Here is a 13,327-nt window from a genome sequence, read left to right on the forward strand (position 1 = left end):
AGAGAAATGAAAATGAAAACAAAACCAAAAACAGCAACCAGAAAACAACCTTGCCCTATGCAGTTTCATGAGTTCTAGTCTGAGCTTCAGTTTCTTTATCTGTAGCATTAGAAAGATGAATTTGATGGGATTTTCACTAGACACTCTATAGAGAGATGGCATTGGGCATTTGATGTAATGTGGTAGATTTTAATAATTAAAAAATGTTCTAAAATACTGAGTGAACAAAAGTGAGCATATTTCTTTACTGCAGGCCATATGGGATCCTTGTATATTTTCATTCTCTGAGAGAGGAATACATGATGCCATTTCTTCCAACTATTTCATCAGGACTCATTGCACCTCCTACCTAGTCTGGAGTAAACATTCTGGCAAATGCTGGACTAAAAGATTTCCAGGGGTCTGTCCAGTTTTGTCAGTTAATGTTTCTGTTATATGTCCATTAATGTATAAAGTTCCCCAGCATCGTATAATTTCTTTCATTTAGAATTTACTAATTCTGATGTTTTATAATTCCACTCTAAGAGTCTATATTACTAATGAATAAAAATAAATTTGGGACTGTGACTGTCAATTTATTACTAAATTGATTGCCACTTCTGTGATATATATTTATATTCAGTGATGTGAACTAATGTGAACCTCTTACAGCCATTGTCTGGAACATATTATTTTGTTCATTAGAATTAGCATGGCCTTGACTTTTCCTTTGTTTTAATAGGAGTAATCAAGCGTTGACTGAAAAAGCTACTTCAGTTTTGTGTTTGAAGTATGCAATTGCATAAATTTTATGTGACACTAATCACTCATTTTCCTGGACATTAATAGATGACTCACTTCTGCTTGAATCTGAGTATTCAACAGACAAAAGAAAGAAAAAGCCAGCCTCTCTGTTTAACTTCTTCCGAGCCCACAAATAAAAAAGAAAGCCTTAAAAATATAAAAGCCTCGTTTTCATGCAGTATTGTGTGTGCTCGGAAAATCTGCTGTAAAAATTTGAAGTCAGGTTGGGAGTATAGCTCAAAAGTAGCGCGCTCTGCTGGAGGCCCAGATTCCATCCCCAGCTCCACAAAAGTCACTTACATGTGCCTTCTCGTCTTAACCTGAAGAGGGAGCTCCAATAGGCATTATAGTCACTTATCTACAAATAAGTAAGTGCACAGTTTTGCCTCCGTGGCTTGGAAGGTGGAGTTGCTGACAGAGTAAGTGATTGGTGTGAAGCTTGTGATGGGAGGAGCTATGTAGTGAACAAATTGCCTGCTCCCACAGGCAACTTCCTTCAGTTCCTTGCAGCTGGACAGGTAAGCTGGAGCTTAGCATTCCTTCTGGGTGACTGGTGCACTGATCCTGGGCCGATGGGTCCCGTAAGAGGGAGCAACTCCGGGCCTTTTGGTAAAGTGAGTAAAAGGGATTTGGGAGGGAGGGTTTGACTTTATTTAATTCATTCATAGCATAGAGAGAATGTGGAGAAAGTTACCAGATAAAATATTGAATGGAGCATACTTAAACTTAGATCGCTTATCTAAAAGTCAAACTAAATTAGGAGTCTTGTATTTTTATTTGATAAATTTAACGTCTCTAGGTAGGATTCCAAGCAAAAGCCTTAGCGGGATAGAAAGGGTACAAGCAGCTGGTGTTCTTTTTGTCCTGGCTTCCTAATTGCTGAACGGGGTAGATGCTGAACGGGGTGTCTGGACAAAGAAATAAAGGAGCTGGAGTACAGTAGATTCGGCTGCTGGGCAGAGACAGACACCCTTTATATTGTTTCATAACAAAGTCTGTGTAGTAAGTCGCTGTTGGATTGCATGGATTTGTTTTTTGCAGATAATACACGAAGTTTTCTTTATTTAATGGCATTTTATGTTAGCTGTAGCCAGATGCTGAAAGCCAGCGTCTTCGAATGCTTATCACCAGAAGTGCCTTCTGAAGCTGATAATAACTTGGCACCAATGTGTTTATCTTAAGAGTTTAGTTTGATTCTGGCTATTTTTAAATGGAAATGATTCATTCACAAGGAGTTTGTTGATCCAGTTAAAAATTTTATTAAAATGATTGAAGGTATTTGGTTAAAGCAGGGGTAAAAACTATATGCGGCGTGGGAGGAGGTGGCGCAGAAGTAGATTTGGGATATTGGTGAGGTCAGCTTGCTTTGCCTGTGGACGACAAGTAGATTTTTTTTACTGTTATTTACTCTTTGAAATTTTTCAGAGAAAAAATTCAAGCCCGTGATTATTCAAAAGTAAATATTTAATGTGAACTAAGGTGAAGTTGAGCGAAATGTATTTCTTTAAAGTTAGTATTTATAGTAGAAAGCCACAAGAAGGTTCTACGTGCTGTGATTCTCCTAAAGCCCTGTATTCCACCTTTGTCTACGTAGCTTAGGGAATTTGACCTACAGCATGTTCTGAGAAATTCTGGGTAGGGGTGGGGCAGGCAGAGAAGCACTTTGCTGTAAACTGACCCTAGAAATACAGAGCTCCCCTTGGACAGGACCAGGTGCTGATTAGATACAGATCAATGGCTGAATTTTTGTTGTTGTTGTTTTTGTTTATCCAATATGGTGGGGCTATATTCTGGCGGATCTTAAGACTCCTGGGATTAAAATTAGGGGTGATGTCCGTGTGCCTCATGGATTCATGTCACTTCCGGTTCACTTATACCAAATTACTAGAGTGTTTCGACCATGATGATCATATATTCCTCGGGGTTCATAATCATGACAGCTGTTTTCTAAACCTAAATGAAATATTAGTTTATTTTAGAAAATTCAACTAGGAGTCTCGTGTTGATTATTCTCTTTCTTGGAGAAAGAAGGATCTCATAAAAGGCAATAGAAAAGAGAGCAAGGAGAAGTTTTAAGTGTGGTGCTCTATAAAATGGTTAGGCCAAAGTTTAGAAAACTTGTGTGGCCACTATTCGCCAGGTGCAGATACATCCCTGGGGGAATTCAAAGACGAGGAAGACAGAGTTCTTTCCAGAGACAGACTAGAAGTCTAGTGAAGGAGATAGGCATGCAAACAATTTATTGATGTATTTAGTGATAAGTGCTTGGGCAATGCTGAGTATACAGTTGGAGGCACAAAAGCGGGAGAGATAAGGGAGCCTTGGGGGTGGGGAGAAGGCTTCAGGAACAATCCTCCAGACACAGAGTCAGTCGAACAGACTCCATATTGGGTAGTGAGAATGTGGAAGTTTGACTTTTGTGCTTACTAAGCTGCTTGTGAATTAGGACAAATCCCTTCACCCATTCGGCCTTCATTTTCTTTCTCTGCCAGATAGGGGTACACAGGATGTTCCTTCAAGTCTGGTTCAACCCTAAAATGTTTCAATTCTCAGATTCAAATTATCTTAGTGAGCTCTCCTAGAACAACAGACAATTGTTGAGCTTAATCCTTTCTTCGTTCTTTGGAGGTCACAGCTACAAAGCAGGAAAATTCTACTCTCTTCCCAGAGTCTTGCCTATTCAGATTTGATAGCTGGCTGCATGGAAGCCATGATTGCCCTGAGAAATGTACCTTTGAGTTGTTTCAAGAAACAGGATTCCAATTATATGAAGAAGGGGATGTTGACTGTAATTCAGAGAAGCACTTAGCTGGCCCATTCCTTGGTGGTTTGTATTCAGCCTCATTTTTTGCCTTCAACATATTTTTTTAAAAATGGTTTGTTAAAATTTCTCTTTCCAGTTTTCTAACCAGCACTTCAATTGTATAATAAAGGTGGTATGCAGCACTTCAAGGATACTCTTAGTATGATACATCAATATTGACTGGTGATAAACTATTGGGAAGAGAAAATTGTGCAGATTATCCCTATTATCTGAAAACCAGAACTCCAAGAGAAACAAAATGGGGATTTGTTAATTGCTGATAGTTGGCTAACACTCAGCTTGGGTTGATGTCGACTCTCCTTTTGTCCTTTCAGATATTTCCTAGATTTCAATAGGTCTGTGATGGTTGCAGAAAGCAGACATCCTAGTGCCTGGGAAATGCAAATTCTATATTCACTCCTACATCCTCTGAGAAGCCATATCTGTGAGCACACAGATGTTATAGTGAGACATCATAGATCAGGACTTTTTCCTTCTTTTACTACATGATTGTTAAAACAGAATAACTATTTTTCTTCTTGAACAAATCATATATGTGATGTGTTTAACATTTAATTTTTAGCTGCTGTGTTTGGCAGACCAGTAAGATTATGTCTTTGAAAAGGTAATTCAGGTATAATCGTATTTGAGAGGTTATTTTCATCCCTACCCCCACAAATCCAAATGTATATGAAGAAGGAAGTTATTCTATAAACAGCTTTCTTGTTAAAGATGCAGTAACTGACAGAGGGTAGTTTTCAGCTTCCTAGGGTCCTTTTCTTATTTTGATAGAAGGCAGGACATTCTCATGAACATAAAAAGTACTTTTCATAGGTTTTTTTTCTACCAACTACATAGTATTCTTTTAGCTGACAGACTCTCTCATAACTCCCAGACTTAGGTAGGATTTGAATCATTACAATGCTACTTTTCTTTCTCGGTTAAAGGCTTTCTATTCACGTGTGAAAAGCTTGAAGGTAGGGAAAAGGCAATAGATTGAATTTGGGAGGTTTTACAATGCTCCACAAGTTCCTCCTTTGTCTGCTATCAACTTCTTGATGTGGATGTGGTTCACAGATGTCATCAGCCATCCCCTCTTCCTGCTGCTTTTGCTTGCATTTTCTAAGGCAGTAGGTGGGGGAAGAGGTAGCTGGAAGATTCATCAGTGTGGGAGCACTTATTTGAGCAGAGAACTACTTCTTGAATCATTGTGCTAGTTGCTTAACTTAATAACATAATGACAACCAGGGGAGAATAACATGTTTTTAAGGTGAAAAGAAAGTGGGAAAAGAGGGAAATTGAGGCAAGCATAAATGAGCTCACTCTCTAACTCCTTTATTTAAAATAAGTCACTGTGTATGGCTAAGGGGTGGGGAAGATCGACTTAAATGTCTTGGCCATCCTTAGCTGCTGTTTTTAGGATAAAATCTCTTAGGCCAAAGAATGTTTTCTCCTAATGTTTATGACTTCAGGACATGGTCTAATACTTACCAATACATGGCAACTCTGACTCTCTGGGTCTAGAGAAGAATACAGAGGGCTTGGGACACCATTGACTTGACTGTGGAATTTGAGGGTTAATTTTCAAAGTCACGATTGGTACTGGGTTATTATGGATCCATTGTGAAAGCTTGTCATATGGCCCACTCATACTTAGTAGTCCCAGGGACATCATGGGAGGAACCTTTGTAATCTGTAGTCATTGTTTTCCAAAGGACTGCAACAGTCTTTTGAGATAGTCCCCATCCACATCCTATCCTGTAGATACATGATTTACCAAAGCCATTTTATTGCTAAGAATGAAAAACAAGGGTTACCAAATGTCATAATCTACATTTATATCTCCCATCATGTCAATTACAATATTTAAATCTGTAACTTAATTTGGGATTCTTGAAGAAACAATGAACCTTATCTAAAGGTTTATTATCACCAAATGATCTGCATATGAATATATTACCCTGAATCCTGAAGTGGGTTTTAAAAACTCTATGAGGGGCTTGGTTTCCTTTCTACCAGTATATTCCACAGATTAGATAGATATTATAGATAAGATAGATATTAAATTACATGGTCTCCTCATGTATTATTTTGTTAGAAAAATGTAGATTTTGTATTTTATAAGATTTTTTTAACATAAGTAACAGCCCCTGGTAAGGTAGTATTGCTGCGCATTTGCATAGTTACAGAATTAAATTATGGATTCTGTCATTCAAAAAAGAATGCTTTATAAATCAAGTAAAATCTCATAATTAAGACGAATAAGTTTTTGTTTTCGTTTTTTTTTTTATTTCATGCTACATCAGATCCCATGCTTTGGTTTTATAGCCCAACTTGATGTAATTTTTACACCATATTTTTCTATTTCTGTGTACTGTTTTTTTTTTTTGCTTTGTAAAAAACTCATTAGTTTCTGGGGGAAAAGCTTAAAGAAAGTTACTATTTGGAATGGACATTAATATAAAATCATAAAGGCATGTTCAATTTTTTTTCTTTCTGGGTTGGCAGAAAATGTGCCAGATACAGTGTACTTCCTTCCTTCCTTTGTTCTTTCTTTCTTTTATTACAGGAAGATTCTGTAACTTTTAGCAAATGCTAAAATCCCAACTAGTTCCCTTTCTTTCCCTTTAAAAGGCATTCTATTGTTTGAAATTCTGAATATAAAAGATGTATTTGTTTTTTTTTCTTTTGCAGAGGGGTTACAAATCATATTCCATAGTTACATAATACTAATTGTCTTAAGCTATCTAGGCTTTGCAACCCAAGACAATCCTGCTCAGCAGCTGCCTGATTTTTTTTCCTCACTGCTGCCCCAAACCATAGGAATTGATGCAATGTTCCCGAATGGGAGTGTGCAGCAAGATGAGAGATAGGCAAGGTATTTCCACCTGGTTAGAGGGCAAGAGCCCCAAATGCAGCTGCAGCTGCTCATGAAAAGACTGAAATTCAGGAGAGAGGTCAGAGATAAATTGAGATTTAAGATCTGGACAATTACAGGGCTGCCTGCAACTTGAAACAATTCCATTTCTTTGGGAAAATGAGATGGGAGAAGAGAACAGGATTTAGCCTGAGCCTTGGGGAAATCTTTGCTGCTGGGGTCTGGAAAGAGTAGCAAGAAGGCTGAAGTAGAAGTATAAACCGCCATGGCATGAAGGAAGTCACCAAGTGCTATGCATCTTCTAGGCTTTGAATTTTTGAGCCAGATAGCCTTAGTTATGTTGCTGGAGAGTGACGGATCTAAGTACTGTAATCCCTGTGACTGTCATAGCCTTTAAAAGAAGTACAGTAGATGTGAAACGATGTTCATGGTTTTTTGGGGGAAAGACCCCTGAGATTGTGATTTTCATTGTAGGTGAAAATTTCCTTACAGTCCGTGTATGTGTGGAAGTTGTAGAGCTTTTCCTAAGTTACTTGTATGAACTTAGGCAAATCATCTTAATAACATTTCTAACTCTTAGTATGTATAATTTCTTCATTTTCCAATATTTAGCAATAAAATGTAAAGATATATTTGAAGTCAGGATATTATTAGATTTTATAAGTTAATTTAATTTGGTTAAAAACAAGTTTACCAGTGGAAGAAACAAAAGGAAAAATGATAGAAAGCAATAAATTTACTTCCAATTTTTCACATTAGGTTTTAGGTTATACTCTCTCATAAATATGTTCAATTACCATTCAAGTGTATATATATACATGTATGAATTAATGAGGACTCTTCAAGAAAGAGCAGCTACAGTGCATTCAAGTTTGTATTATATATAGCTTGTTAAACATTTTGAAATACACCATGTTTCTCAGTGAAATTGTAGAAATGTCTTCATAGAAAGATACTGAAATATGAGTCAATAAATGCATATACCATTTAGGTATCTCAAATAAGTAAAATGCATAGGATGTATTGAACAAAAACTCTTGGTGAACTAATTCATTTTTCTCCTGGGAATTCAAGTAGTCTAGCAACTTGCATTCTTCAGTCCAAAATGAAAAGGTTGCTTTTTTTTCCTCCCTTCGTCTTCCTCCTCAGATAACTTCATGCACTGTAAAGAATCAACATCTGTGGGAAAAATGTTTTACTTGCAGTTGTGCTTATCTTAAAAGACATATGGCGGATTTAGTAATCCAAACAGGGTAGTTGTTAGTTGCTTCATGTAAAGGTCATAGTTAAATACAGTGATAGGTCGTATTAAGACATTGTAATAAACAACTTGTCCAGTGACACTTTGCTACCTCATAATCGGCAGCTGAGTCAGCATTTAAGTGACATCAAAGGCGTGTGGGGATTTTGCATTTGCTTTTTTGAAATGGGCCCCACTCTGTAGCCTAAGTTAGCCTCAAATTCATGGCAGTCCTGCTGCCCAGTCTTCACAATGCTGGGATTGCAGACATAAACCACTAGGAATGGTTCAATGGAATTCAGATACTAGCCTCTCTTGAAAGTGCTTAGTCTATGAATAAAAAATTGAATCCAAGATATACTTTAGCTTCAAGTATCTCAATGACCTAAGGACATTGCTACTAGAACCTGAAGAGCAATATGACTGCCAGACATACAGATTTATTCTCAGATTATCAAAACTTCATTGGATTCAAGGATATTTTTTATATCATAAGGCTTTGAGGAAATAAAAAGCTTTGGAGCCTAGAATGTCCGAGGTAATAAAGTCCAGAATTTATATACTTGTGCATAATACTTAAATATCCTCCCTGAATTTTCTTAATTAGTTTTACATATGGAGCCAGATCCCAGGTCTTAAACAAATGATTTTATATCTCTTACTGAAAGATTTTTATTTAACTTTTTAATTTCTACTTACATTTTATGACATACCTTTCCTAATACTTTATGTTCTAAATATGATATGACGCATATCAAAGTAAAGCAAAACAGAGCAACTAAGAGAGTTATGGAATCAGACCAACTAAATTTTCATTCCAGTTCATTTTTTAGCAGCTATGTATGTGCTCCATAGGCAAGTCATTTCATTTCTCCTAGTCTCAGTTCCTTTTGCTGGGAGATGAAGATTTAAGAGTATCAGTTTTACAGGACAGGAAAGAAAAGGAAATGAGTGACTTCGTGGATAGTGCTTGTGACTGTGGCTTCTCAGAGTTCAAAAAGCTTCTATTATTTCTTTAGTCATGTCAGAATTTTAAAAATACTGAACAAAAATTTGTCTAAATTTTTGCTCTAAGGGTCGGTGCACTCGAGACAACTGCAAGTACCTACACCCCCCACCCCATTTAAAGTCGCAGCTGGAAATTAATGGGAGAAACAATCTGATTCAACAGAGGACTGCCGCAGCCATGTTCGCCCAGCAGATGCAGCTTATGCTCCAGAACGCTCAGATGTCATCTCTTGTAAGTTGCGGCAGAGTCTTTGCACACTGCCAGTGTACGTGGGGGTTTCTGGTTGCTGTATGACTGTTTTCTAATGCTGGGTGCTGCTCCTCACCAGCTCCATGTCTATTGGCAAAGCACGTATGCTTACATTGAAATAGCTCTGCAGGGCCTTTGGAAAGTTAAGTACTACAAGATTTATGGCAGTGCCTGTGTGCTAATTGCCAGTTCAGAGCTGTTCATATGAAGGAAGCAATCGAGTGTGTTGGATTAAAAACTTGGTTGCGTTTATAGAGGGTTTGAGGAATTGTAAAATGCGGAAATATTACACTGAAACATTTGACTTGTAGGACATTAATTCAAACAAATTTCTCTTATTTGGTAACTTTGTTATTTGTGGCTTTGTTGTTAATTGTGAGGTGAAGTTTCACTATGGTTCAAACACAGCATCCAACAAGAACCAAGAAGCTGGTATCCAAAGAGTATTATATAAACTCAAAATTTTATTCGGATTTCATTAGGTTTTCCATTAATGTGCTCTTTCTATTTCAGTGTTCAATCTAGTAGGTAACATGGTGCATTTATTTGAATTGTTGCCCTTCTGTCCTGTGGTTACTATTTCTCCGTTGTTTCCTATTTTCTATGAGCTTGACATTCAAAAACGTAATTAAACTCCATCTATTCATATTATGCTTTTGAAAATTAATCTTGCCCTGACACCTTAAAATATAAATTTGTGTTTTAGTCTAGCACCTCTCCGTGGAAATTGAAAACTGTCCCCTCTCTGTTATAGTTCTTCACATCTCCAGATTAACTCAGTGGTTTCTCATTCAAATTCTCCTATCTTGCTTCCTTTTAACCATTAACAAGACCAATTTGAAAGGACTGTGCTTCCTTTGTTACCCATCCATCAGTGGCTGTCCCTGAAAGTTGAAAGTTGTCTGTAGTATTTAGATGCAGTGAAAAGATGGGAGTGGAACAACCTGGTCTCGGTAAAGCTTATCTCATTGCAAAACTGATTTAGATGTCAAGGAGCAGAATGTTGATGTGGTCTTCTAGCTAGCGTACCCGTTTACATAAGTCCAACCACAGGAGGCTGTTGAGTACTTGATGCTTTTTCTTATGATACTCTTGTTTCGAGAATATCTAGACAGATTAAGGTAATCTAATCACCATCAGTTTGCCAGATATGTTAGCCTATTAACTCAGTGTGGATAATTATGTTGATCAATTAATCCTCATGTAACCAGTGAGCTCTTTGGAGAGCTCTTAACCTTCAGTCATACTTTACATGGTCAAAGTACTTGTTGAACTTTTCTGGGCTTCTGTGTACTGAAGGATCACAATTCCTCCTTTACTGAACATGTGTGTGGGAAGATACTGGGAATCACAGAAAAGTAGACATGTTTGTGAACCCCGAAAATGTGACTACATGGGAATAAACAAAAGAAATATTTTCTACTATTTTTCCGCTTTATCATGGTACAAGTCCCAAACAAAGTGTGTGAATTATATAAGTTTTACATAGAAGACCCCCAGGGAACAATTAGAATTTTCCTACCTCATAATATTTAATGGTAGCTGCTGTGATATAATAAGTTAATATAGATTAATTTCTGTAACTATTATCTGCATAAAAATCTAATACTGAGACGGTTGATATGCTCCTCATATGATTTAGGAAGTTGCTTTTGTAGATCTCTTATAATTGAGCTAATCTGTGTAATTTTAAGTGAAATTTACTACCCTAATTTGGGGAAAAAAAAGTCTTTAAAATGAATCCTGATCTCAATAATACAGATAATGTATAATTTTGTTTAATTTCTGTGGTACCTACTTTTTCTATGAACTGCTCTGTTATCTTTTTTAATAGCCCCCTTACTAATAATTTGATGCTTGTCCTCAGAATAAATTTTACTTAAAATTTTCCGGACCTCTGTTTGTGTGATAGCAAATTAATAACCATTTGCATCACTGGCTTGAACTGCAGGTCTTTCCACAAAGCATACTTTGATTTGTTTCTAGGATACCAGGAGAGCGCATCTGCCTTTTGAAAATTGAATATAGCTTGCTTATTATAAGCTCCTAGATAAAGGGAATGTCACCCTACAAAGAATGAGAGCAAGAGAAGAGATTCTGTTCAGTGTAACTGCACAATGAATAAACACCACACTTTATCAATTTAAGTGGAATGGTTGATATAGCAGGCAAGTTTGTCTGCACTGACATTTGCTACTGTAAATATCTATCTTTGAAAGCATTTTCTTCACTTTATTAAGTTTACCAGGTAGAGCAAACAATGTGGTTCCCTAGCATTTTCCAGTGCATTTAAAAAGCCATTGTTTTTGATTCTCGTTCTCCAGTTGCATTATCAGGAGACAAAAGAACACTGTAGAAGAATAGAAAGAAGGTAGACACGCTAGAAAACTCTCAAATAAAGCAAAAATTTTAAAGATCTGAAGAATTTTAGTGATAAGGATTTTCACTACTAAAGATGATGATGCATGTATATCTATAAAGTAATTATGATACTGTAAGACCATACATAGATGGGGGTGGAGATAGGTGGAGGGAATGGAAGGAAGGGAGGGAGTGGGAACTGGGATTGGTGTGCAAAATGAAAAAAGATAGTTTGTTTTCTTTATAAAAAATAAAATAGAATAAATTATATATTAAAAAATGTTTGTCACCGGGATGGCTACCAGGAGACCATCTGTGAAAAACTAAGTTTCTAGTTTGCTTTTAAGGAATGCTCAATAATAATTTAAGTTATTCATGTACTCTTTTAAATATCCAATGGATATTATTTACAGTAGTAATACAGTAAACCTCCTAGAAACACAGTTTGTAGTAATATATTTTACCATTATGACCTCATTCATATGGAGTCATCAAAAGCTGTTCTCATAGAATTAGAGAATAGAATAGTTGTTACTAGGAGAGGTAGTGGAGAGAACAGATGAAGAGAGAGGTGAGTCAGTGGTTAGAATTTTACAGTTAGATGGAAAGTATCATGTTTATATGTTTTATATACATGCAGTGCACAATATGACACAATTGAATAATTCGTGACACAAAGTATATCTTTAAAATGGTTTTCATTCTACTGAAATTCTAAATTCAGTATAAATGCACATATAAGGGGGAGAGTGTATATATGTGTGTGTTCATTTAGCACATTGTATCCAATAAATATGTCTAATTATGTGTAATTTAAAAATAGGCAGTTAAATAGCTTGATCTGTTACATCACAAAAACCATTTGATGAAACTCTTCATTTCTTAGCCTCTGGTACTATCTAGCTAATTAGAATTGGTACTACTAACTAGTAACCAATAAAAATATGCACATACATATAACATACATGTATGCATGTGGGTGGGATAAGTTACCTTGTGCTTTTCAAACTGATTGATCTAACATGTCACATATTTCTCGAAAATGGGAGTATTTGTTTGCCTAAAATCTTCCTTAATTGAAAAACTGGTAGAGTCATTCAGTCTACCACTACCTTTTAAACTACTTTTGTTTCTTTTGCTCTCTGATTTTTGAATTTGGTAAATCAAAATCAAGCAGTGGCTTAGGAATCTTTCCTCATTCCCCTTAGTAAATATTTATTGGTTCATATACTCTGTACCAGGCATTAGACAGATGAGGAGTGGATCAAAAGCTGAATGTCTAACTCTATCTTTTAAGTGAGATATTGAAAGAGTATTTCTGGTTCTTCCCAAGTGCTCCATATGTTTATCCCCTTGGGCGATTCTTTTTCTACTATGGCGTTATCTTTCTAACTATCATGCAAGATTATGTCTTTGCTTCTATTGTTTTATTGATGGATTGCCTTTGTCCAAAACTTAGTAATAGGAACTCTTAGTACTCTTTCGTATATTGGTCTTGCATTGAAATTTTTATACAACCTGTGGACTCTTTGCTCATCTTAGCTCTTCCCATTCCTCAGGGGAGAAAAACTGTTTCATACTCTGTTAAAGCCAAGTAATAATTTTATTTTAAAAATATTTAAAAAATATTTCAGGTATCATTTACATACAAAAAACTGTATACATTCAGTATACACAGTTTGGTGTCCCTGGGGGTGAACATATACCCGTGAAATCACCACAATTCATGCCACAAACTGTATCTTTGAACTAGTTTTCACTTTCCTACTGGAATACTAAATTTAATTGAATGTCATTATCATATAGCAGTAACCAACAAGTGATTTTTTTTTATTCTTTCTTGCTCATTCGTCAGAATAGTCAAAATTGCCTCGCTTATAAGGTCTTAGGCTGTCTGCCTATAGAAATAATCATTTGCTCTTTTCCTATGCTGATCTGAGTTTGGACACTCTATTGTAATTCCTAACCTCTATTGTAGCTTCTTATTCCACCAAATAATGGTAG

General features: G+C 36.3%; 1 protein-coding gene across 5 annotated transcripts in view; it reads left to right on the forward strand.

The window, feature by feature from the left end:
- LOC121445084 (muscleblind-like protein 3) overlaps positions 1 to 13,327 on the forward strand; it is a 96,937-nt gene that overhangs the window by 67,510 nt on the left and 16,100 nt on the right. For all 5 annotated transcript variants that reach the window (XM_041647084.1, XM_041647085.1, XM_041647086.1 and 2 more), the window contains exon 2: positions 8,780 to 8,944. In XM_041647084.1, the coding sequence (XP_041503018.1) occupies positions 8,891 to 8,944 (54 nt within the window). In that variant the 5' untranslated portion in view covers positions 8,780 to 8,890. The remainder of the gene's footprint in view (positions 1 to 8,779; positions 8,945 to 13,327) is intronic.

Source organism: Microtus oregoni, unplaced genomic scaffold (genome assembly GCF_018167655.1).
Source record: "Microtus oregoni isolate MIOR12 unplaced genomic scaffold, Mior012 000156F_ref0000345, whole genome shotgun sequence".
Taxonomy (NCBI): domain Eukaryota; kingdom Metazoa; phylum Chordata; class Mammalia; order Rodentia; family Cricetidae; genus Microtus; species Microtus oregoni.